The following is a 26,136-nucleotide window of genomic DNA, read 5'->3' as shown; positions in this document are numbered from 1 at the left end:
CAGCTGTGAGCTGTGGCCAGGCCTAGGGTATGTGATGCTGTGATCCAGTGTCCCTTAACAGCATCCTGCATATGGGACTGTTCTGATGGCTCAGCTGGCTCAGAGGTGGCACCAGGCAGCTGGATGATTTTCAGAGAATCACAGAATGGGTTGGGTTAGAAGGGACCTTAAAGATTATCTAGTTCAACCTCCCTGCCAAGCTAGATTAGATTGTTCAAAGCCCCTTTGCAACCTCATACTGGTTTGTAACACTGTGCTGCTTAGGGGTTGTGAAGATGGAGTGACTGTCTGTGTGCTGCTGCTGTCCCTTTGCTTGGTTCAGTGCAGGGAATTGAGGGAGGACTTGGTCACATCTGTTTGTTTTTTTTTTTTTTTTTTTTTTTTCTAAAAAAAAAAAAAAAAAAGAAAAAGAGCAGAGAACCTGTAAATCATCTGCTCTGGGAGTGGCATTGATTTGTGTATGTGTGTGTCAAAACCTTGTCAAAACATACCTGTGCAGGCTTTCCTTTAAATGTTTATAAACAGGTCATAAATCTAGCAGTTGTTACAAGCAAGGAACCTGCTGGTGTCAACTGTCAAATAGCAAAGTAGTCCCAAGGGAGTTTTCTGAATGTGAGGTGATGTGTCTACAGAGTGTTCATGAATTTTTGTTTTTTATAAAATTAGAAGCACTTAGTTTTTTAGTTGTATGCTGCTGTGTACATACCTACAAGCCCTTTGTGTATGTTCCCTGCATGCTCTAGGGAAAGGTAAGAAACGAGTACATCTGTCTTCTCATCTCTGGATATGGTATACCACATCCTCCTATTGTTCAGAAGTGGTGGAACTGTGTTGCCATACATCAGGCATCTAGGATCTGATGCAGAAATGCCATATAAACAGTGGTAGAAATACCTCAGTACGTGGTGTAAGCACAGGCTTCATTTCATTCAAAAGGTGTCCTGGGAAAGAAAGGCACAATGGACAAAGCATTTTGCTTGCAGTTGAAGGAGCTGTGGTTTTGTAATAACTTTGCAGAATGACCACAACATCCTTCTGGATCTCAGCCTCTTGCCTGTGAACTGAAAGCAATGTTTTTGACAAAGAATGTTGAGAGGCTTAGTTTATTTCACAAGGTTTCTAAAAATTATTGGACTCTTACAAATAACTGGAACCAGTACCCTGCAAATTCTTGGGTGCTTCTATTCTTCACATGTATGAGGTTGTCTGTGCTTTAGTGGCTATGGAGTTAATTCTCCTTATCCAAATGATAATGTTTTTCCTGCTGCCTTTTATCTTTTGTTACGGTATTTGGTGGGAAGACACCAGTGTTTTCTGTCAACACTCCATAAAGTATGCAGGACTTGCCGTGTTGTCTCAGTGTACCGTGTATGCCTGTACAATGTGAGCGTGAAAGGTGGCTGGGTTCAGAGGGCTTGGCCTTGATGTTTACTTGAACAGGAGTGAGTTAATACAGGGGATACAAGAAAAGGAAGAGGTTAATTCTTTTAAAACTCCAGTGGGCAATAAATTCTATAGGAACTTTATTGGTGATTTAAAAATGAAAGAAGTGGCTCTATTTCAAACAGTGCTGCACTTTTACGTTCAGTGTGGCATAGCAGACTGCTTGTCACTGGCTTACACTGTGTTTTGTTTCATTTCACAGCTAAAGTGTGTAGTAGAGTGCGTTGATCCTTACAGAAAATGCATCTGGTGATGTTCAGCTGCCAGTCAGGGAAGATAACATCTGGATGATTTTCTCTCGACAGCTCTCACTCATGGGCTGGGCTTTCTGGCAACTCCTTTGCTTCCCTTATTCTGTGTGAAATGTGATAGCCTGAGTTAGTGGTAAAATTTTCCTCCCAAGTAGGCTAGGAATGATTCAGCTGGAAAGTCCATTGGAACTGAATCAAGTCTTTGTTATCGTTCTGCTTCTGCATCAGACGTGTCTGTTGTATTGACCTGTTGAGTTTATTTTATTTGAACTCTTTGTTTGGACAGGCTCTTGCAGACCTAGTTGGCAAGTTGAAGGTGATCTAAGCATAGCCTGCTTCTATTGCATTAGTACAGAATGAAAATGGTCAGCTCATTAGCTTGTTACTCCTCTGCCGTGGGGATAACCACCTCCTAAACCACTGCAGCCAGTTCCTTATGAGCAGGTGTGTTTTTGCTTTGTGTATCTCATCTCCAGATCTCATCTTTACTGTCCTGGGTTTCTGAATGTGCTGTTGTGAGTCTATGGGGTGCAACAACCACATCAAATCACTGTCGGGCTCTCCATTTGGAGAAATCATGATGCTGGTCTGTGTTCAACCTGAACAGGGACTATAGAAATTGTTTCTGCGTACAAATTCATTTTCAGTCTTTTAATTCTTGCATTTGGGGCTTCTGAGAGTGCAGCCTTGTTCCAAGGAACATGACAGGCTGAACACTTTTAAAGGTCAGTGGAGTTGCGTACATAAATAAGGCTTTTACTCCTTAGCAGGAGTTGTGTGATCAGCCCTAACTTCACTGAAGCGAGGAAGCTCTCCTAGTTTAGTTTAGTACCCTTCAATTAAATATAATGGACTGGTGGTACTTTATGAGAATAGAGTTTATTAATGTTTTAGAAGTAACATTATATTTTACATGGTAATTGTAGTAAAACTTGTATTTATTTTAAGATAGTTTTAAAATTAACTTTCTTTTTTTTTGTTTGCTCTGCTGAATCTTAATTAACATAACTAGTCTCTGCTGTGTTTTGCTGGTGTGTGCTAGCACTTTCCTGAAAACTTCAGTCTCATTTTAGCAAAGTCATTCTGCCTGAAGCAAAGACTAAAAAAATTGTGGCTACTTTCATCTTTGTTGGATGTGCATTTCTGTTATTCTTTCATCTTAAGATGTGGTAGTGTTTATTCTGAAGCCTTTATCTTTATGATAACACCAAGTGAAATGCCTTAGCAGAATGTAAAAGCAGTAAAACTCAACCTGGTTAGTTCAATCAGTGAGACGTTAATGAAATACTGCAAAGTTTAGCACGTCTTCTAAGGTGCTAATGTGCTTTCCCCTTCCTGTTTATGAAAATGTGATGTATGCTGGAATTAATGTTGATATTAGTTGATATTGGATTATTAGATTGAGCTGATGTTTGTGCTTTGGCTGGTGAATCTTAATTGTGTGCATTATATACGGCCCGGTAGCAAATGGGAATGTCACCTGTCCTGTGATACCCTGTTTCCACTGCCATATACTTCAGTGGGTTGTGTGTGACCCTATGCTGTAGCTGTATCAGTGTGCATCTGCACAGTGCCCTGGTAACTGCTTTGGGCTGACCAGAGGTGCAGACAGCAACCCCAGGCGTTCAGTTTGAGAGCTAACACTAAAATACTTCCCTCTATCTGTGGTTTGTTGTACGATATTTTACTCTGTCAGCTTGATGGAAGTTTTTAATATTGCACTTAAAGTACTTCATAGATATCTTTCCTTTTTTTGGTCTTAAAACTGACCTGTTGGTGTAATCCTCATCACCTCTCATGGTGCACTCTTTTAGGGGCCAGAAGGGCCACCCCTACCCAGAAGTGGTGTAAGAAGACGCTGTGCTGTGGGGCTGGGCAGAGTCATCGGTGATGGTTCATGCCCCAGACTGACGGGAGGCAGCGCTGGGATGTTTGTGTGGCAGCAGACCACAGTAAGGAAACATGTAGTTGCCTGAGTGGCTGCGTGCTGTTTGCCTGTAGTCTCAGGGTCAGAGGTAAAGCAAGAAAGCAGAAATAAGAAGCAGGTTGTGCGAGGGACGCAGCAGCAGAGAGCAGGTGTGGGCTGTGGTGCGTGCCCGCGGGACACGTGCTGCTCCTCTGCACAGCGGGCTGTCCTTGCTATGTCCTCAGCCTGACGGGAGCTTTCTGCCGTGTCAGCTCGGCTTCTCTGGTGATGGAAAACCTGTGCTTAGGCCTCTCGCCGCCTATGTCATCTTTTCACGGTGTGATTGCTGCCATCACTCTTGCCGTGTGGAGCCCCTGCTAAGGTACAGGATGCTACCTGCCTTTGATTTGGTTTTCGTAAGTTTGGTTCAATTCTACATGAAGGAGTTAGAAGAACCATTTGAACCTAGATCCACAGAGGAACTGGGGCTTTTTACTTCCTCCTGTGGACCTGAGCCGTAGTTGCCACAGAGCCAAATAAAGATGAGACTGTGCTATGGGTTTCTGTAGCTTGTCGGTTCAAATTTTATAGTGACGATAATAGCTGGTTCCTTGTCAGGTTGGTCTCCTCCTTTGTGCTCATTGCTGTTTGTTATTGGGGCTGCTTGGATTAAAGGTAGTGGGAGGATACTTGTGCACATTGCTCTTCTGGGCTCGTGTGAGCGTGTAGAGGGTACTTCTTGTATCTCGGTTCTCCATTTGCAGAATAGGGAACTGCTGCGTTTTGTTACCTGGTAAAAGGTTGAGAGAGACTGGCACAGCAGGGTCAGAGAGAGAGACAGAAAGAGACTTGCATGATCTTACAGTACAGAATATCCTGAGTTGGAAGGGACCACGAGGATCATCGAGTCCAACTCCTGGCTGCACACAGGACCACCCAAAAATCAGACCATGTGTCTGAGTGTTGTCCAAACACCTGTGAACTCCAGTGGGCTTGATGCTGTGACCGCTGCCCTGGGGAGCCTGTCCCAGTACCCAACCCCCCTCTGGGTGCAGACCCTTTCCCTAACCCCCAGCCTGACCCTCCCCTGTCCCAGCTCCATGCCGTCCCCTAGGGTCCTGTCGCTGTCCCCAGAGAGCATAGCTCAGCACCTGCCCCTCCGCTCCCCTCGTGAGGGAGCTGCAGGCCGCCATGAGGCCTCACCTCAGCCTGCTCTGCTCGGGGCTGAACAAACCAAGGTGCCTCAGCTGCTCCTCATACGTCTTGTTCTCTAGAGCCTTCACCATCTTCATAGCCCTCCTTTGGGCACTCTCTAATAGTTTTATGCTTTCCTTTTTTTCCTCTGTGCGTCTTTCCAGGACTTGCAGTCGACACAGATGGCCAACAATGTGCTATCAGGCCCATTGAATGTTCTCAAATTAATCAGATACTTCATTGGCTCCTGCGTTGCTGGTGCTGCGGAATGTGCTGTGGTTCATGTGCGTGGTTTTGGAAAATAATGCTCACAATTGCAGGACTGGCGATTGCTGCTTCAGAGCCAGCAAACAGGAGTTCTGGGCTCTTAACCCCTGAGCAGAGCAAGCGGCGTCCTCAGCAGAGCCCTAGCAGCATGCCTAAACAGGCAAAGGAGCAAGGATCCAAAAATATGCTAATTTAAACGAGAAAGTCCAAAGCACTAGGACTAACGGCAAAACATAGTGTATTTGTAAGTGTTTTGTTCTTTTCTTCCTGTAATTGTTAGGTGAGATGGTACCTGACTGCTCAATTTGGAGAGCAGTAGATTTCTAACAGGATGCTTACATAAATACATTGTGCATCAGGAATATCTTTCCTTTTGAAGTTATCTAGTAAAAGAATTAGCATTGCTGTAGACACATAAAAGAAAATAGTCTCTATCTATTTCTGCTTCAGTGTAGAGAGGGTTAAAGGGAGCCTGAAATTTCCATAAAATCAGCTTTGTCATCATTTGGGCTTGGACTGTACTCACGATCTATGAGTAACATGGCTGTCTCCCAGCGTAGAAACATTCCCCAAATATATACATGTTTAATAGTCTGCCCAATTCGATCTTCATCTCTAACACAGAACAGCTACTAGGAAGCCAAGATTCGTTTTAATCATGTATCCATAATAACATTTTAAGCAGTTAATATCAATAAAGAGTACCCGTGTTGTGTTTTGTTTTTTTTTTTTTTTTTTAATTGGGAGATTATGAAGGACAGGTAGGGGTGAAGCGTGGAATTGGTTTGCTTTTTCTGATTGACTTTAAAATACCACTGAAAACCTACGAAGTAGATGCTGCTTTTGTACTCCTACTTAACTAAAAATTGAAAAGGGCATTTCAAAAACACTGCTTTTAGTAGCAATCACTGCGTGCTACTCTGTGGTCCTCGCTTGCATTTTTTTTTCCTTAAAGCTAACTAGTACATGAAAGGTTACAAAGAACAAAAATAAACTCAGAGGTCATGAAGGCTGTACAAATCGTTTTGCTCTTCCTGGTACTGAAAGAAAACATTTTCAAAGTATAATTTTCAACTTTAAATAGACCTTCCTAGAATAATTCCTTTGTTTCTTTTAAGAAGGTAAGCTAAATAAGTTTTAAGTCAACGGACTGGGACTGATGTTAAATTATTTTATTGTGAGAATTTCTAGTAATTGATTACAGGATACAAGACCCCTGTGTATTTTTATTTCCAAAGGAAATAAATAAGTCCCAAAATAAGCCATTTTCCCCTGAATTCCTTTGTTCCCTCTGGTCCATGGACAAGGCTCCTGTTTGCTGAGCGCCCTGCTCTGATCTGTTCTGAGTTCAGCAGACCTCAGGGTGGGCAGGTTGCTTCGTGCTGGCACCTGCTGCAGCTCCAGGCAGAAGCCCTCCCAGCAGCCTGCCCCTCTCCTCGCCCCCCTTTTGCAGCAGGGGGTGCTGCTCCTGCACTGGCAGGGCAGGGCTGTGGGCAGGCAGGGTTTTCTCCTCCTGGCTCCCTGGTCAGTGATGCTCCCTTCATCTGGAAGCGACGTGCTGGAGCAGATATTCTGTGGGGTGGGATCAGTAAACCATGGGAGAGGAAGAGAAGGGATGGATGGAGTGTGCCTCTTGCACAGGGTGAGGCCCCAGGGAGAGATCTGGCATCCCGCCATTCATGCGGTGCTTTCCAGCTGTCCTGTTTGAGGGACCCTTGACACTTCCCTGTTCCCATCCCCGTGGGTCCCTCTGTGCTCCTTCTGTTTGTGGTATCAGTACTGTCTCACTGCTCTGGTCATTTGGTAGTTCTTGATAACAACGTGAGACTCGGACATGACCGCTCAGTGCTCCTGTGCACACACAGCGTGTGGTAGGGGGAGGGTAGGAGAAAGGGGAAAGCTGCTGCTTTCTTTGAGCTTCATGTAGTTTGCCATGGAGGTGGCAATTGTGTGCTTTTGGAAGATTTTTGTAACTCTCCTTGCAGTGCTAACAGAAATGGTTTTTGACGTTCTGAAGGCCTGAGAGCCTACCTCTCTCTCACCAGGGAGGGTGGGGATGTGCCTAAATTCTGGGGAGGTGTGCGATGCCCTTACGTAGGCTGGCCGGCAGAGCAGGCTGCTGTCTGCTAGACGTCTGTGTTCTGCTGGAGCCCGCAGCATGCGTTAACTTGCGGAGATAAAGGAATCTTCTATTTATAAACCGAAGATGTCATAGGCAAATTTGCCATGCAAAGAGTGCTGTCACATACTGACCATTAGAATAAGGCCCTGCCTGATGCACAGAGATCAGAGAAATCAGATTCCTTGTGGTCTCCTGGCTGTGTGCAAAATTAATGAGTGAGGGATGTGCGTTTTGAAGCAATGGACTTTAATTGCCGTGGTCCGAGGCTCCATGAATGAGGAGAAAATGTTGTGGCAAGTATTTCTGAAAGAATGTAGCACGATATGCTCTTTGGGTTTTCAAATAGATTAATCCATTGTTACTATGTGATCTCTGTTGTTGACATCTGGTGGCTTGTAGCTTGTGGTCTTCTAATGCAGGGAAAAAAAATAATGGGAGCTGATTAGGTCTGGAGGAATTGTTATTCTGTGAATCATCAGTTACGTGATTTCCATTTCTTTGTTGTACAGTCCATTAGACTCAAATGTTCAGTAGTAACTTCTGGTTTAAACTTTAATCTGGGGTACTGATTAAAAAAAATAATAACTTTGAAGAAGTTAACTTAAGGTATGCATGTGTACAAGCCATCAGGGTGGCCTGAATGTATATTGGGGAGGGGAAGGGGATGAACCTTGCTGGCAGGATTGTCTGAAAGCAGTTGCTGTGGCATGTCACTAACTGCAGACAGCGCCGAGCCGTTCTACAACTCCCACCTCCTGGTGTACAGGTCTGACAGCGCTTCTGCAATTTCTCTGCAGAGCAGGAGGTCGGTCCCGTGCCTTCTCCCTGTATGCCTGTTTGAACGTGTGTCTTGTTCCCAACAGTAAAACTTGTATAAAGAAGCTCGGTTACTCTTTTCTTTTCTCCATTGTTCTTAAACCTTCTGATTTTTCACTGTTTTAAAGAACTATTACAAAGTCTGGTTTTACTGTTTCTATGGGATGTTTTTGAGCAGTCTCAGTCTTCCTACACACAAGAAGATGTTTTGGTGTAAACTTGCAGAAGACTTGAATCCTTCCAGGGTTTTACAACTTGCTCTTTGGATTACCTGCTTTGTAGTATGCCTCCTTCTGTGCTGGGGAAACTGGCCTGAGTGCATTTATTGTATTTTGTCATACTGTGTACTGAATTGATGCTGCATGACAAGCATTGACTAGTTAAAGTTTTACTTTGCTTTGTTGCTGTGTCAGGTGTTGTTGACGTGGTGATTTATGAACTTCCTGTTTGTAAATGTTATATACAGGGAGCTCTACCTGGATATGAGGTACTGAGGGGAAGAAGAGCATCACGCCCGGCCGCTCACCTTGCCCATTTGAGTGCACATAATGGAGACCAAGGAAGAGAAGAAGGAACGAAGACAAGGCTATTTCGCTCGGTAAGGTTATGGGTTTTATTTCAGTGCTGATTAAAATATCAAACTCCCCACTCTGCCTTTTTCACAAGGCTTTACAATTTTAAAATCATGCATAAAAATAAACCCCGAGCTGCGTTATGTGTCCAAAGAGTGCTTTCTTGCCCTGTCCCTACTGTTGGAGTGGTGATTTGTTCTCTTTGGGTAGTGAAGACAAACTTGAATTGTAATTGTTATTTATAACAGAAAACTGTCCCTGGGTACTCAGTTGCACAGAGCACAGAAGCTGAGCTTCCAGCATTGCATTCTAGAGAGTGTTTGTAAAAATAAACACATCTAAAACAAAAATGTCTAAACCTAAAGCTTATCTGACTCAAATAAAGCACAGATTAAGTAGTATTATCTTGTAGGTTAAGGTGAGCTAAGAAAAGGTAGTTATATGCTGATGGGTTAAGCTGCCTGGACTTTATCATCTATATGAATACAAGCTACATTTTTTCAGTCATTCCTTTTTTATCATTTGGAATTGATTGTTAAACAAAGTGACATAGATTTCCTGATAACTTTTATTTGATAATTTAGTATGTCTGTAGTAATCTCTGAGCTCTGATGTAAAAGAAGAACCAAAGCTCATTTACTTTTGTAGGGATAGGAGGAGGGAGAAAACCAGTATAAAAAACATTTTTGATTCTGAGGAACCTCCTGCACCACTGAAATGGAAAAGCCTGTACTCTTTCTACTCTGTGATAAATGTTACTGAAACTGTGCTAAAACACCAGCCTAAGTATGTTACAGACACCTAGAGACATCCCTGTCACGCCACCTTGAAGAAGTAGTGTGAAGAAAAGTTGCAGTATTGATTAAATCGTTCTTCGTGTGGCATGTAATGATAACTAAAGACTTGTGAAGGTTTTGTGGTGAAGGATGCCTGTTAAGGTCAGGTAACTTGCTTTTCATTTGGAGAAATGCAATTATGTCGATATTGTCAGAAAGAAATGTTGTGATTTATGATTCTGAGAAGTGGAAATAAACAGTGGCAGCTGTAGGCAGAAGATATATCAAATAGGGGAAAACATATCTGAAGAGATTTCATAAAGGAAAAAGTAACTTGTTAAGGAAGACATGATCTTCAAGAGGTGTCTGAGTAAGGAGCTGTAGCATTGAAGAGAATGTTCTGAGTCCTTTCTGAATGCTGTCTGCTAAACAAATTGCAACTGCCATGAGAAGCTTTCAGCAAAGTCCTCCTTGACATTTTATTTAATTTGTTTTGCAGCTTTTCTATGTCACCTGTCGCTATTCTCTTACAAGTGCTCACGGGGGCAGCGTTTCCTAAATGGGCACAGGACATTAAGTAAGGGTCAAAAAGACCTGAAATCAGTTTGGAGCTGTAGCACTTACCTGCTGTGTAGCACTGGGGAGGTCATCTATCTTTTTCCCTCCTGGATTGCATCCTTTTCCTTTGTGTAGGTCTTAGGCCCTTAAGTGGAAGTTCCACTCCACTCTAAGCAAACCATGTATGGTTTCTACACGAATGCTATCACAGACCCTCGGGTCATGTTTAATAGACACTGACACAGGTCAGAAGGTGTTGTGCCCAGCTCACATTCACATGCATCGTCTGGGTGAGCAGTCAGGGACAGAAGCAGAACAGAATTTACATGCCCACAGTTTTAGTCTGGTGTGCTTCCTCCAGCAAGCAGCTGTCAGAGCATCTCGCAGATAAATGCTTTACACGATGGCCCATGGAAGTGTCACAGAAGTACCTGAACAGTTAGCTGGTTTGTATTGCCTTTAGTGCAAAGGCAGTCCTGGCAAGGCCAGTAACTGTCTGTTGGTTTGTTTTTGGTTCTGTTTGTTTGATTTTAAAGCGTTAGTTTTAACTTAAGTTGGAAACTTTTGTCTACATTAGGTACCCAGTATTGGCATGCCTAGATAATTTACTCAGGCGTGTACTTTGATGTTGCTCTCAGTTTTGGTTTAGTAGCGTAGACTGCAGACACCTGCTCTGTCCTTGTATTTGAGCACCTAAGCTTAATAGTTTTGGCCCTAGGTTCAGATTGGTTTGTGTTCTACGTGAAATATCCTGCTTTTCCTGCTAGCTTGAGCTCATGCTTATTAGGCCAAGAGCAACTTCGGGTGATACCCCAACACATGCATCCCTCTACCAGGGTAATAACAGTATTTGCAAAAAGTAATTATATGTACAGTGGGTATGTGTACAGTAAACATTCTTATGGGGCAAGGACTGCCCTCCCCCCATTTACTGTAATCTTGTTATGTCTGCATGAGATCAAATATTCAAGGGAGAGGACTACCACTTGCCAAAGCAGAGAATGGAAAACACATTAGACCCTCTGCCATCGAAAGGAAAAACTGTGCTCCATGTCTGGAGGGTGGGGGAAAGGGCTCTGCTCTACCGTGGGCTGAAGAGAAGGGTTCTGCTTAGAAAGGAAAAAACTTATATATGCGGTGCTGCTGAAATAAACTGTTTCACAGCAGGCTTGTGGGCTATATGCGTGAAAATATATGGATTTAAACAGAAAACTTCCCTTGATAATACAAGGGGAAAGGTTGTTATGGTATTAACAAGGACAAAAGCACTAGCTAAAAGGGGAGATGTAAAAGATTGCATCTTAGGGAATTTTACTTTAAACCAGTATCAGTCTTAAATGCTTGCTACCTGAAACCTGAGCTCTGTGTTGGCAGCGCGAGGCAGTGTGTGGGCACGAGCAGCAGAGCAAGCACTGGCCTCGCGGCCCTGCCAGCACCCCAAAGGGTCTGACTTCCCACCAGGAGGCAGCTTCTTGTCTACATGCTCGTGTAGTCCTGGCCCTCCTAGAAGTGTGAAAGTTAACAAGAACCAACTGTCTGCATCTCTCTGCCCCAGATCAGTGTTTCAAGTAAGCTGGTTTCAACATAAATCCTATAAAATATGTAAATTTCCTGTACTGAAGAGATGTACTCAGCCATTGCATCTTTGTTCTGCAGGTCTTCATGCTCTTCAGTGCTGCAATTTTTCCCTGCTGACAAACTGCACTTATAATAGGTTCCTACCCCTTCTCATGGGAAGTGAAGCTAATACAAAGCTCTTCCCATCCATTGCTTCTGCTTACCAAGTGCTCCTTTCACCCAGCATGTGTTGTGGTAAAGGACTTGGTTGTCAAGAGCTGTAACAAGTCACTTTTTCAAGTGAAATAGCAATCGCTAGGAAACTTCTCAAAGATCAATTTAGATTCCTTATGCAGATAAGATGTTACAGCTCGTGGGAGTTTAACAGGCAAGAAGTAGAAGAGTAACATGCATGCATAGATTTCTCTTAAGCAATGGGTCCTTATTTAACACTGCTACTCCTACTTAAAGACTGTCCTGCATAGTTAGGTTTCCTTGCCTTTTTTTTTTTAACCTCGTTTCCAGGCTTTTCTGTTTACTTCTGTGCCGATAGCTCCCAAATGGACCAATGTCACTCCAGCTCTTGAACAGAGCTCTGTCTCCTCTTGCCCTGAAGGCTCTCCTGGTATCCAGCCAGTCAGAAATAAATGGTACAATGTGATATGGATGAACAATGGTACATCTGTGTGTATTGGGTCTGTGCTCTGCTGTTGCTTGCCTGTGACATTTGGTTCTTTTTACTGTGGTTATGGGCTCTTGAGTCCTGATACAACGTGCAGTTTTCCTCTGTGCTGTGCTTCTCTTGCCTTTCCTCTGCTCTTGCAGAAAGCCTCTCAGTTTTCCTCTGCCTGCCGCATATGATCGAGTTCAGAGTTATTTCACTCACTTATGGTATTTGCATGTGATACAAATGCATAAACTTCAGATAATCCAAATTTTGTTGTGCTGAGGTGCAGTCTGAAAGCAGTAAGTTAACACAGTAGCTGTTACGGTACCAAGACTATTCTCATGCCCCCAGGAAGGGAATATTTCCATTAGTACAAAGAGCAGATACCCCCACCCTGGCTAACTTGGTCTCTCTTGGTATATTCATTATCATTGTTGCTTATAGAAACCTCGTTCCATTTCTGTCAGGAATGGTTTTTAAGACAATTAAAAAATGAATAGCTATTATAAATTTCACTAAATTTCACAAAGAAATTATTGAAATGAGTGACACATGTCATGAAAAGAATTGAGTATAGGTTGATAATCTGGAAGACTGAACGTGCAGCTCGAAGCTGGAGTTGCTTTGCTTGCAAAGTGCTGTGTTACTGGATATATTTGGACAAGAAGTTCTAGGAGATGGCAGATCACAAGGGAAGAGTTTGAGCAGCTCTCTGAACAAGTGACAAAATAGGCTTTTTTAGTTTTAAGTTTTCTGTATTTCTTAGCTCTCATTGCTGTGAACTAGCATTTTCCATGCCTTACATGATCTGTCATTGCTACGTGAAGAAACTTTCAACTATTTCCTTAGCAGAGAACAACAAATACATCCTTTATTTGGGGGGAAAAAAAAGTTGTTTTTCAACAACTAGAACAAGTTGCTTACGTTAATCTTATTAATAGTTGTCTCTAATCTGTAATGATCTTAATCTGAAGAATGCATTATAGAGATGTACCTTAAGACTGATATTTACTTTGAATGATTTTATTTTTTTTTTTTTATGGTTTCCAAGGGACCTATGAATTTTATTTCCCAATTTTTTGGTCACTACTGAGAGTTTTCTGAAGTCAAAGATGAAGTACTTCTATTAGGGAAAACGTTCTCATGGGGAATTGGGTGCCTTTGTGTTTGTTGAGTTTACAGTTGTCTTGTTAGCATCATTCTTCTGGAAAAAAAAACCCTATGTAAATGTCTGGGACATGCTCCAAAGCCCATCTGAGTAGGCAGAGGCTCCATTTAGCTCCAGATTGCTAATACGCAGTCAGAGGCTGAAGCCAGTTGTACAGCCTGATACTCACCTCATGTTGCCTTGTGATATGAATATTTAAGGAAAGTGATGAAATTCACAACTTGTTTTAATTTTGTTTAGATTCTTGGTTTAGATGGCTAAATTTGCATCCATGCAGATTGAGATTTGCACATTCAAACCAAGGCGTACAGAGATTGTGTGTGAGTGTTGAGTACAGTTATCGTTTACGTGTTACTTGGCTCTCATTTGCAGCTCTTCTACTTCTTCTCTACTTCTTTTTAGCTATTAAAAATAATTTAATACAGTAAATCATACACAGCGTTGCAGTAACGTTAGCTGTTTACAACCTAACTTTACCCTAACCTGTAAACACTTGCAGTTGGTTGCAGTAGGAGCCAGCAGTACCTAGCTGAGGAGCTCTCAACAGCTGGAGTCTGAAGAGTGGGCGAAGGAGCCACCTGCAGCCATCTCGCTGCTGCACTCCTTCCATGCTGCTGGAGGCAGGGGCTAGCTCACGCAGACCCTTGCTCTGGGGCAGCACCGTCACTCCTTGGGTCAGTTTGCTGCATGTTGCAAACCAGTAAGGCTGTAAGCGGACCCATCTGGAATCCTTCTGGGTTTATTCTCTCTTATTGCCTCGTTCAGTACTTGTATGCTTCATATTTTTCATTCCTGTGGCTATTAAGACATAGGAGAGTGGTGAAATGAGAAAAATATGATGAGCACAGAGGGAATGTGTGGAATGAGAGGGTATCAGTGGTGGCTAGGAAGGAGGGAATCCCAGATAAGTAATAAACACACCAATGTACTTCCCTGAAAGCATTTCCTATACGTGAGACTTGATCATAAATCTTTATTTCAGGTGCTTTTCTTGTCGGCCAGGCTCATTACATCCATACAGCATCTTCAGACATTGAGTGCTCCTTGCATTACAGTTTCGCCAGCAGTTGTCTCCTCGCAATTGTTCTTGCTCTGCTGAGCCAAAGTGCTGATGTTTATGCAGGTTTCCTGTAGCACCCATGGTTTATTTTTTGCTTTCAGAAGGAAAAATTTCCACACATTGTTTTTAAAACAAACCGTCGTGGAGGTTTATCTTGGGTGTGAAGAATATTCAAGCCAAGATCCTGGAGATGCATAATTTTTTTTTAAATGACTTGAGGAAATAATACTTCATTTCAGCTCATCTGTATAATGGAAGTTCCCGAGCTCTGCTTCCAGATGCATAAACATTACCTCATAGTGCTGTTATTGGAACTAAAAATGGTGTTGCAGTTTATTTCCATTGTTTTGACCAATAATGCGTATGCCTGAGGTGTTCTATTTTCTAAGAAAAGGCTGCAGATATCAGTCTGTCAGATTTATAGGTGCAAGCATATTATTTGCTCTGTTATTTATGTGTGTATGCACGGGATCGATTTGATACGTTGGCTGCTGAGAGAAGCCATAAAAATGACTTTCTGAAGCATGCAGTGTTGCTATTTGACTTCCACTTACTTAAAATGGAAGGGTTTCAATGTTTTTAGCAGACTTTCTGCCTGCTGCTGTGTAGGTTAGTACTACAGCTGTCTTCTGCAGCTGCTCCAGTTTTCAGGCATTAAAGACTATCTAGAATTTCACAGCAGCATGGGAAGATTTTGAATAGAGCTTTTTTGGGAGGGTGGTGAGATCCCCTCGATGCTTGAGAGACATTTGCTGTACGTTGCTCATAAACTTACTGTAGTGTATGTATATAAAAAATGAAAGCTTTCTTTTTATGATAGATGTAAAACCTGAAAAGGGAGGGTTGGGGGAAAATTGCACCTGCTGTTTCTGAAGCGTGCTGTAGATGTGATGTTTTGCAGCAGAATGTCAGATTGCTGCTTAGGAACTGTTTCCTCATCTCACACTGCTGTTGTTTTGTATTAGCAGTCTTGAAATCCTCTGATGCAAGGTGAGAGCGGAAGAGCGGCCTGAATTATCACCCTCTACTTAGCCCGTGAATTATTCTCAATTTCAGTGCTTCCTCTGGGAAATACAAACAAGACAGTGGCTTGTGCAGTGCCGGTCCTGGGCAGTGCTTTGTCCTCAAGAGTAGTGGAGTCACCTATGGTTGAAGGAGAATGCTGCTACTGGGTAACAGAGTTCAGTGGAAGGATGGAATAGGGCCCTGAGACAGGGTTTTCTGCAGTTTTCTAATACGAGAAATGCTATTTATGGAGATTCAGAGCTTGCGTAAGGCTGGATACATGGTTAATCTCCTCACCCGTTCTTTTCTTCCTCTCTGCATGTGATGGGACTCGGTAACAGTGTGGGTTCTGTATAAAGGGGTGTGGTAGTGTGTGGGTTTTTTTTTTCCTTTTTTTTAGGGAAGAGAAGAAAGGGAGAGTTCCATTATGCTCCTGATTTCCTTGAGGGCCATATCACAGAACATGCAGAGAAAAGAGATCCATTTTTTTCAGTCTTCAAGCGTGCTGTCTTATAGCAGCAATTTCAGAATCTTCACTGGTTAACTTGCAAGATCGGTGCCCAGCTGGTTTGTTAGGCAGCAAGTGTACGGTGACCTTATATCTGCTTTTCCCAGAGGGACCTTCGGGTGTCTCTTATCAGCTTTTAAAAAGAAATTGTAAGAAAAGAAACCGATTTAGCCTCCTCTTTTCTCGAACATAAATAGTTACACGATAGGCCTTTTGATGTAGGAGTCTGTGCGGTGTCGATAAGACTTGCTGCTCACGTAGCCAAATGTATTTTGTCTTCCTCTTCTCCTCTCCCCACGCTGCCTGCAGCCAGGTCTGCTTCAGGCACAGCCTGCAACTTCTCTCTGTGCTCTCAGAGAGATTTAAAGACATTGCATCTCAAAGGCTGTAAAAACGTGGGAGCTTCAAAGGATGGCCTTCTGCATAGGTGAGACTCACAGTTACCTTTATGGACGGCGCTGCGTTGCTGTAGTGCCCACGGGTCAGCCTCGCAGCAGTGTTTTCTCTTCTGCTCTTAGGAATACAGACAGTTCTCCCTGTTCCCAGCAACTAAGCCTGCTTAAAGCTGGTGGAGATCTAGCACTAATGCCTGGCAGATCCGTGCCTTACGCTGATGCTGAGAGCATGCACCTAACACAAGAGGTGGTCCCACACAGACTTATTTTTGCCAGGTCTCCTGTGGGCAGCAGTGCTGCTGGCTGGGAGCTGCTGGGAGCGGGGGCCCCTTTCAGGAGCAGCCACGCTGATGCTCGCACCTGAGGAGATGCCTGGCAGGGCTGATTTCTGCCATGGTGCTGTTGATCATCCCTTGTTTGTGCTCCAGGAAATCCTGGCTGTCCCACCACCTTGTGACAGCAGCCCCGCTGAGCTCTCACGTGCCTTGTGCCTCGTGGCTGGTGGGGCACAGAGTATTTTTAGAAGGAGCAGAGTCAGCGTCTGGAGGTCTGTCACAATTTTCTTGGGAGAATCCCTGGTTTGATAAGGTGCTAAGCATCCACCTTCAGGAAAAGTTGCTGGCATTTTTAGCCCACAGGTGAAGTCTGCTCCTGTGACTGAGGGCTCCTGCCCTTTTGTTTCTGCTGTGTGCTATGTTGTCTGTGCTGGCTTGGCTGGTGAGAGGGTCCGCTTCTGATAATGGTGCTGCACGTCTGGAGTGGAAGGTGGTGTACCCAGTGAATGATGCCTGCAGGAGTGTGCTTTTGGAGAGAGGCAGGCTCTTTATTTTTCCTCTTCTATGGGGCTTCGGAGGAATTGGAGCAGCGTAGGAGCCTGTGCTGCAATTCTTCATGGCATTAGGCTCTCTGTGGTGCCAGGCTGGTGTGTTCCCATGCCCTCGGCATTAACCCAGCCTCCAGATTGGATTTGGGAACAATTCCTCCAAGCCCTGTCTTGCTCCTGCCAATCCGGTTACAAGGAGTGGGTTCTAAGTGTAGGTTTGTGTTTTTTTTCTGCCTTACTCTGTAGTTTGGGCAGGGCCTGTTGCCTAGGATCAGCTGAAATTTGAGGATGTATGTTAACTGTGCTCTGAGTCTGTGATGCTCCACCACTGAGGTCTGTGGGATTTTTCTTGTTGATTTGTGTGGGAGGAAATCCCAGGGAGAGCAGCAAAATTGGTTAGGAATTCAGGGGGTAGGAAGAGAATTGCCCTTTGTAATGCAAATGAGCCATAAATCAGGCAGCTGGCTCTGAGTGTCTTAATGCACTGAGCACTTTCCTGTCGGGCAGCAGTCTCTTTGGCATGGAGAATGTGACTTGTGTAGCACTTCATCTACTGGTAATAAATTCAGGCTTTTACCTCTTTTTTTTTTTTTCTGGAGTGCCTGTATTTAATTCAGCAGGCTTAGACTTAGCATCTAGCCAATCGCATAGACACTGAACTTAGCTTGTATTTGATGGTTTTGATTTAACATCATGTTTCTGTGTTGTCAGCTGCTGGATTTTTGCTTTCGGTAATGCTTCTATAAATACATGGCTTCAAGGTGTCCGTTGCATGTTTAAATCAGCTGATCTCTCACAATCAAATCTTCTGAAGCCGAGGTTTGTGGGAGCCATGTGCAGGAACAGAGCTGTGACCAGGGTGGTGGATCATGTCCTGGCTGAGGAGCATGTCCATGCAGTGGATCAGTTAAATTCAGGAGCACTTTAACCTTCTCTTTTTCCCAAGCTGTTACTCTGGCCCTCTAGGCTCCTAGAGTCCGGAGAACATGGAGGTGGAGCAGAACCACTCGTGTCCCCTTTTCCTTCGTGCTGCCAGTGGTCAGGATCTGCTTTCTGCTGTTGCTTTCCCCCTGTGGTAAATCCCAACCATTTTTCATTTAAAAGTGAAAGCACAGTAATTTATTATTATGATAGAAGAACCACAGAGAAATTGTAAACGTAACGGAGCACCTGCCCCACTAGCATAGTGGTGTGGCTACCGAGCAGCGTCAGGCCATGCCACATCCCTTCACAATAAGGCATGTCCATACAACAAGCTGCACTGACACATGCGTGCTGTGTACATGTAACTGCCCCGTGTAGGCAAGCCCTGCCCTGTCCTCTCAACTTCATACTTATGATTAGTGACCTTTTGATCCAGGTGGTGCCTTGCTATTTGGTATAGAAGCACGGATACAAATGCTTCCTGAGGAGGATTATTGTTCTCAGGTATGAAATATGCATTGTATGAAACAACATCATTATCCAAACACAAAAGCTGCAGCTTCTTCTTTTTCCCCAGCCATTATCAGCATTGCTGGGTGTTTCTCTGAACTTTAAGCCAAATCACAGGATCTTCCACATACATGCGTGTTTCTTCTCCTGTGCTGAGTGTCACTTAATTGGAGCTCTTTTCAGAAGCCAATTAAACTTCTCAGCCTGTAAATAGCCTGTAGGTTGTTTGGGAGCAATGAATGCAAACGTAGAACTGAGACACACAGTGAGCTGGAGAGCCGAGACACGTAGTGAGACGTGTTTTTAATAACTCCTCTGAAATGCTTTAAATAGAAGCTTTTTCCGCTTGTGTCACAGTGCTTCGTGCTGTAAATTTGTTCCTGAACAGATGAGTTTGCAACCAGCTTGTGGGCGTGTGCACCGTATCCCTTATGAGCCCCAGATGTGATCAGCAGAACCCCAGGGAAATGCTGGTGGCAGCTGGATAGCTCCAGTGCCGCCTGGCGTCCTGGTGTTGAGCTGCCTTGGCGGGCGTGCCGTGCAGAATAGTGCAATAGTGCAGGTAGCCCTGACATTTGAATGGTGATTTTCAAAGTAACTTTTTAAATAAAAGCAAAAGCTAACGCACAGATAAGTGATTTCAGTCTCAGTCCCCTCCCTTCCTTAGGATGTCCCTTTTAAGGGTCATTTAAATAAATAATGAAAACTTTTGACTGTACTATGGTTTCTGACTTAGCCATGGTTACTTTCTAATTCCCCTTACCTTGGTGGCAAAGTCAGCCAGATGACTTCATTTATCAAGTTAAGGATCTACTTTAAGAAGAAAAACGCGTTTTCTTCTCTTCCCTACCGCTGCTGGGGAAGCAGTGCCACTGTTTCCCTGCTTTCTGCAGTAGGGACAGCTACACTCCTCCCAGCTCTCACAACTCAAACCCTACTGAAACATTTCCATCGTCAAAGTGCCTTTTCTGGACAAGTGGGAAGAAGATCCCACAATTACTTCAGTGCTCTTGTCCAAGGGCTGGGTGGACATCGTGTAGCCCGTGTCTGGTTTGGCTTTCTGGCTTCCTCTGTGTGAGGATCTCAGCCTGATAATGCAAAGAAGGCTGTAGTTTGACCAGCCCTGCAGTCTCAGCAAAGTGCCTTTGAACTGGCACTGCTGCGTGAAGGAACAGTCACAATGAATGTTCACGGCTGCTTTTTGTATCTGTTTATGTCTTTAGCAAACACAGCATGCCTAAGCTATTTATTTTTAGCTGCTTATCACTTTGTCTGGCAGTATTACATGAAACAATTTATCGTTATGACCCCAATACACGTTGTAGGTACAATACTGAAATACCATTCCCTAGGTTTTTCTTTTGGAGGTGGGTCCCAGCTACGTTATTGCTGCACGATGCGTGTTGCGTTAGGATTCTCTTTCCCCTGGATTTTGCTTTGACCATTGAATTTCATTTGCTATTTTATTGCTTCACTGTAAATGTTTATTGCTATTTTAGTCACTGAGCATTAAACTTCCTTCTGACTTTTCGGTTTAATCAAAACTAAAACTGAGTATATTTGCAAGAAAATATGGCACTTATCTAAGAAAGTGGGTGAGTAGTGCTGACTGCATTGAGCAATACACATTCCTGTAGGACTACTAATATCCTGTAGGCTTCTCTATTTTTTTTTCTGAAGTTCTCAATTCTTGCATTTATTTCCCTATTTAATCAATTAGTAATCTAAAAGATCCTTCCTTTTGGTCTCATGGAAGTTGGGTTTATTGAAGAACCCGTAACTGAAGCAAAGAAGGAGGAATTGATGAAACTTCTGGGGATCAAACATACTTCAGCAAGCCTGATGACCACGTGCTTGTTGTCTTCATCAAATAATCTTCGCAGTTCAGTACAGTGTGACTGTCCTGTGCAGAAGCCGTGCAGCCTCCCTGTACTGTCCAGCTCAGCCGTGTGAGCACAGCTGTGGTTTCTGTGGCTCCAGCACGTGGCTGTCAGCGGGAGCAGAGCTTCAGCAAGCGGGGAGCGGATGGAGCGGCGTGCACCAGCCGGAGGGGACCAGTCAAGGCCGTTCCTCCCCAGCAAGAGGCTCCAATGGAGCAAAAGTGTCTCACTGAGCCAGCCTGGGAGGAATTCACTGCATGTGTAGGAGAGGGTTTGGGATGATTCATGAGCACTATGGTATGAGAAGTGTCTGGTGTTGTTAGCAAAGGAGAAGAGGGGGAGCAGGATGGGATTATGATAAAAGTCAGGTTGGTATTTGCGGCGAGATAGATTTGTGGTGTGGATTTAATCGAACAATGCTGTTCAATGAATTTAAGGCAAAGTTAAAGGAGTAACTCTTAAGGGAGAGATCTCTTCATTTTACATTCTGTCTAAAGCTCCTCTTCAAGAGCATGCAGTAACTGAGGCTCTAAAAGACGGAATTAAATAGATGTCTAAATCAGACTAAAACAGCTTTCCAAAATCCTGTCCCTATGGAAAGGTTTTCATTAAGTTGTTGTCATGGCAATGGAGTGCTGAATGCTTCATAACCTCTTTCACTAAGTAAACAGAAAAGATGGGGATACTTCATGGCTTGGAAAACAGAGTTTATTTGTGGGAGCACTGTATTCCTAAATTTAAGAAAATTAAACCTTTCGGAGAGCTCAAAACTCCCTTGAGTTTTACCCTGGGAAACTGTGAACCCCCCCCCATCTAAAATTAACATAAGAGAGAGCTTAAGTAGATTATTTAAGATTCAGCAGAAGACTTGGGGAAAAAATAACATTTTCTCATTTAATCTCAGAACAGTTTCCTATCCGAAGGTACAGCCTTTCTTGGATTCCGGAATAGTATGGCTACAAATCATTTCCTCCATGTTACAGATGATGAAAAAAAGGTAAAGGGAAAGGTAAAGGGACATGTGAATGTAAGTTACTGGCAATATCAGGAAGAAATGGACATACCTGAACTGTCAGTACAGCACTTTACTCCTTGAAGCATGGTTCCTTCCTTGAGCATTGCTGATGGCTGACCATGTGTAAAACCCAGAGCTGGTATTTGTTGTCAATTAGTAACAGGAGTTCCAATAAAGGTAGAATTTTCCAGCTTTGACCTGTGGTACCAATACCAGAGGTTTCTGTAGCTGCTGTGTGCGTTGTCATTGGGAAGACCTGGCAGAGTATGGCCAGAGCGTGGGCACTTCTCAGTTCATTGCAGCCGTGCGTGATGTCCTTGATAGCTTATTCAGAGCTACTTTTATCATAGGTTTTTCCCCCCTCCAGTTAATTACTGAAATTAACAAAAATGCGTGCCTTCCCTTATTTTTCCCCTACCAGTCTGTTTCAGTTGTAAACATACAGCCTTGTGGCTTACTCATTTCCAGAACAGGATGCACACCAGCCTGAGGCGGCGGCTGTTTGCTGGAGCGTGCTTTCTTGCAGGGTGGCCACTATTTACTGAGATCTCTCACTGGGGATGAACACTTCTCCGTGCTGTTGTGAAGTGAAAGTAGCTGCACTGAGGAAGTCGGGAGAAGGCGTTACAGTTTGGCAAGCAGGCTGACTTCCTTTGGCTCTGCAAGCAGTAATGGTTTGCTTTGCCTGAGATCACTTATTCATCAGGCTACATCAGATCAGATCGCAGCACAGTCATGCTGCAAGGTTTCTGTACGTAATTGTTGAACACAATGAATTTGATTTATTCAGCTGTTCTGGATGGGTGGAGAAAGGCATGTAGCATACAAAGAAATTAGTACAGCTATTGAGTGAAGAGTTGTAAAATGTAGATGAAAATGATTAATTCTGAAGGAAAAAAATGTGTATATGATTTTGTGCACAGGGCAAATTTACAGGAATCTTGATGGGAACAAAGGGGATTAAAATAGTTGAAGAGTTTCGCAATTTCTGTTTAACCTTATTGCATGTATGCACGAATAAGGAATTAAAAGAAACGTGTTTGTGGAACCTGATCTGTTTGTGCTCTGCAGGGTGTTATGCTGATGGTATGCCAGATACACACACAAAAACCAGCCTTGTCTTAATAACCTGGGAGGTTTTTAGGACAACCATTGATGGGGACCTCGTGCTCTTTGTCTGTGATTACTTATTGAATACACACAAAATGAGTTCCAATTCAATTACTAGTTGGGCCTTTCAGATGAATAAGTGTGAATTGAAACCAAATGCATTTTCTAGAAAAAAAAAAGTTATCTTACTGTTAGATTTGTTTCTTTATTTTCTCATATCAGGGATGCATTGTTTTCTTGATTGCTTGTAGTCTTCTAGTGAAAGTTTTGCAGATTGCATCACCTCTCCTTTGTCTGATCAGTTTGCTTTTTACACTAATGACCTATCTTGGTGATATGGGAAACTCCATCCGTTTTATTCTAAAAATGCATATTTATTTGCTTCTTGTAGGCAATCAAATAGACTTTGATCTGGAAGACGAACTAGGTAATTTCTTAATGTTTCCTGGCTCTTCTCCTGTAAGTCAGTGCCCAGACTCTTTTTTTCTAAATCAGTTGCAAATTAATTTAAGCAAGCCCTGCTGACATTGTACTTTTACCTGCCCACTCTGAAATGCTATGCCTTTCAGCTCACTAGTCCTTATTTAATCATATGAGAACAGTCTTTGTGTTGCAAAATGCTCTTGTTCCATGTTCAGGCTAAAGAGCAGGTGCCAGAAATCTCTGCAGCCAGCTCCCAGTGTCCATTAAAAACTAGTTCCCCCTGATTTTCATGGGATTTGGTAGTAAAGCTCCCATGCCATCCATTTTTCATGGTAATAGACTGAAAGCTTTTACTGGAAAACCATATTTGGACAAATTTAGAAAATGGAGTATCAGTTGTTGCTCAGAAAATGCTTTGAGGAGCACTAAAACGATGCCTCTGTGTAAATACCGAAGAGGTGCTTTGCCTGTCAGAACCAATTAGTGTGAAAAGCTCTATCTGTTGTCTAAATGAATTTGCAGATGTGTAAGACTCTTCAGAAACAGCAGTGGTTTTGCAGATAAACTGTCTCCAGCCCTCCCTTTTTCTCTCCCCCTCTTCCTTCCCCAGCAACTTTCCTGGTGAAGCACGGCATATTCCTCAACTGTGATACTGAAAAACAAACATCATCTGCAGTAATACTTTGTCCAGATGCACATTGTTTTGTCTGAAAGGCTGTTTTAATTGCAAAACCTGACATTGTTGTCAAACTGAAGGACTTTATTTATGTGGCCTTCAGCTCTGGCTCTTGTAAGGTAAAAAATAGTTCGGCTGGAAGGGGCCTTCAGAGATCATCCACTCCGACTGCCCAACCTCTTTAGGGCTAGCCCAAAGGTAAAGCATGTCAATGAGGGCAGTATCCAAATCCCTCCTGAACACCTACAGGCATGGGGCATCAGCCACCTCTCTCAGAAGCAACAACGCTTTTGTTCAGAGCAAAACCACTAGAAATCTTCCAAAGCAGTCAAAAAAAGAATAGTTTGACAAATTATATTCTTAAATAAGTTTTCCATGACCATTCTTGCCAGGAAGTGTAGGAAATAACAGAGAGCTGGGAGAAGAGCAGGTGAGACCCTCAGTATCTTGTTCAAGAGAGGAAGAGTTTAAAACCTTAGCATGAGCAGGATTGCTCGTGAGCCTTGCTGCGATGTGGACCTGCTGCTCTTTGCCTGTGGTCAATTATTGAGCAATACACAGTTCCCATTTGACCGTCTGTTGGGCATTTCAGTTGAGTCAGTGCTTCAGCCCTCCTGGGGTTGCCGTCTGGTGTGGGAGATGCTGAAGGGGTGCCCAAGGGGATGGAGTTTTGTTTAATATGCAGTGGCTCTCCTGCCATGGAGCCCAATCTCTGCAGCGCTCTGCCAGTGCATGTTGGTAATGAATTGCCTTGTGCACGTACAGGACTTTGGTTTTGCTGTTCTAAGAGGGTGTACTTAATAAAGGCAAAACACGTAGTGAATATGAGGCTGGTTTTACAGGGTTAAATGGTGTTGAAGGCTTGTTTTTGGTTCCTTAGGGAATTCAGCTGAGGTCTTTGAAAAGTGAGTAAATTGGGGGGTAATTTTGGCCAGGCTTTAGAAACCTTAAAAAGCAGTATCTTGTCAGCACAGATCATAACCCCAGGCAGAGCTGCGGTGACTCCTGCTCCTGTGGTGAACATCACGGGTACTCAGTCCTCATCCAGTGCTTTTTCAGGGTCACCGCTCTGGGAGTTGGGTGCTCATTGCCTTGAAATGGAGGAGTGGGCAGGACGAGCAGGCTCGGCATTAGCTGAAAATCTGGTGTACATCTTGAAGACAGGATATGATTTACGGGCACCCCTGCCCATCTGCAGCAGCAGTGGTGTGCTGGGGCTGCTGGAGGGTGCGTGGTATGTGCAGTGTGGGGTCGGCACATGCATGCAGGACGGTCATTGTGGCACCGGAGTAAAAACTCAGGGGCATGTCTCATTTACAAGGCAGCAACCAAGTTCAGCCATGAGGTAAGGATGTGTTGTTTTAGTGGAGCAGGCTGCTCTGTAGAGACTTCTACCAGGGCTAATTATAGACATTGTATAAGCAATGCGACTGCAATGTTTTGCAGCTGTTAGAGCAGCCTTTGATCGGGTTTGTGCCTTATTAGTCAAAGATAAGCTTCCTTTGCATACCCAAATTTTCTCTAATCTAAACAAAGCACTTCATCTGATACATAGATGTATTCACTTTTATCTTTCAGAAGTCTCTGTAGGCTGTTTTCATATATATATATGTAGTCAGGACCTGGTCCGTAAAATTTCACACATACAGAACCTGTTTTGCTGTGCAGAGCGTGAGCTTCTACTGCCTGCCTCCCAGATCTGTGGTTTGAGCAATTAAGAAACAGCTGCATGAGTAGGACCCGTCCCTACTGAGTTGGCTGCAGGTAGTGGAAAGCATTTAAGAAATGTGCATGCAGATGTGTGAGACAGACACTGCTTTTGTGAGACTGTCTTTTGGAATGCTTCGCTGGGAAACGCTGGTTACGTGTGGCCTGTCAGACTGACCCTGCTTAGGAGTCTCAAACTTGGGAACTGGATTTAATGGTTTTAAAAACAAACTAACAACAAAAAATCACCAAAAAGTAAACAAAAGTGGTTTGTAGCCTAAAATGTCTTAATACAATTTTCACTGTTCTGTGTATTTATTTTTATATTGTAGCCTGAAACAAATATATTGTTAGAATATGGAAGTGGTGGAAAGAACCATCTCTCAGATTCCTGCATAACCATAAAGTTTTTCCATACTTCCCTAAACTGCTCCTGGAGGTCACGTAATCTTTCCACATTTGTGGTGAATCTTTGGATGTCTGTATTTTCTGTCTGTATCTCTTACTGTGCATGTAGCTGATTTTTTAGCCGCAACAAACTTAATTTACCACTCCCTCCCTTAGGTACCTTGTAACTAAGAAGTGAATGTGTTAGGGCAAAGCATTAGGTTTTTGTTCCATGTGGAATGCATCAGTGGTTCTTACACAAGTGGTAACTGAGGGTATTTTAGTGACCCTGACCCTCAGCCCAGAAAGCAAGCGTTGTTCTTCCTGAAAGTCCATGGCAAAGATGATGAATTAGCAGAAAATGGTTTTAGGATTCCTGCAGCATCTTTCTCGCTTGAGCTTGTGTTTTAAGGCTT

General features: G+C 43.4%; 1 protein-coding gene across 9 annotated transcripts in view; it reads left to right on the top strand.

Annotated features, from left to right (window-relative positions):
• Positions 1–26,136, top strand: part of NCOA7 (nuclear receptor coactivator 7) — an 88,844-nt gene that overhangs the window by 12,572 nt on the left and 50,136 nt on the right. For 7 of the 9 annotated variants that reach the window (XM_038177749.2, XM_038177750.2, XM_027454589.3 and 4 more), the window contains exon 2: positions 8,466–8,597. In XM_038177749.2, the coding sequence (XP_038033677.1) occupies positions 8,548–8,597 (50 nt within the window). In that variant the 5' untranslated portion in view covers positions 8,466–8,547. Of the gene's footprint in view, positions 1–8,465; positions 8,598–20,688; positions 20,771–26,136 lie in introns of those variants that run through there. The other 2 variants (XM_072036032.1, XM_072036033.1) reach the window with 2 other exon arrangements.

This window comes from Anas platyrhynchos, chromosome 3 (assembly GCF_047663525.1).
Source record: "Anas platyrhynchos isolate ZD024472 breed Pekin duck chromosome 3, IASCAAS_PekinDuck_T2T, whole genome shotgun sequence".
Lineage (NCBI taxonomy): Eukaryota > Metazoa > Chordata > Aves > Anseriformes > Anatidae > Anas > Anas platyrhynchos.
This window is presented reverse-complemented; position numbering and strand designations above follow the sequence as displayed.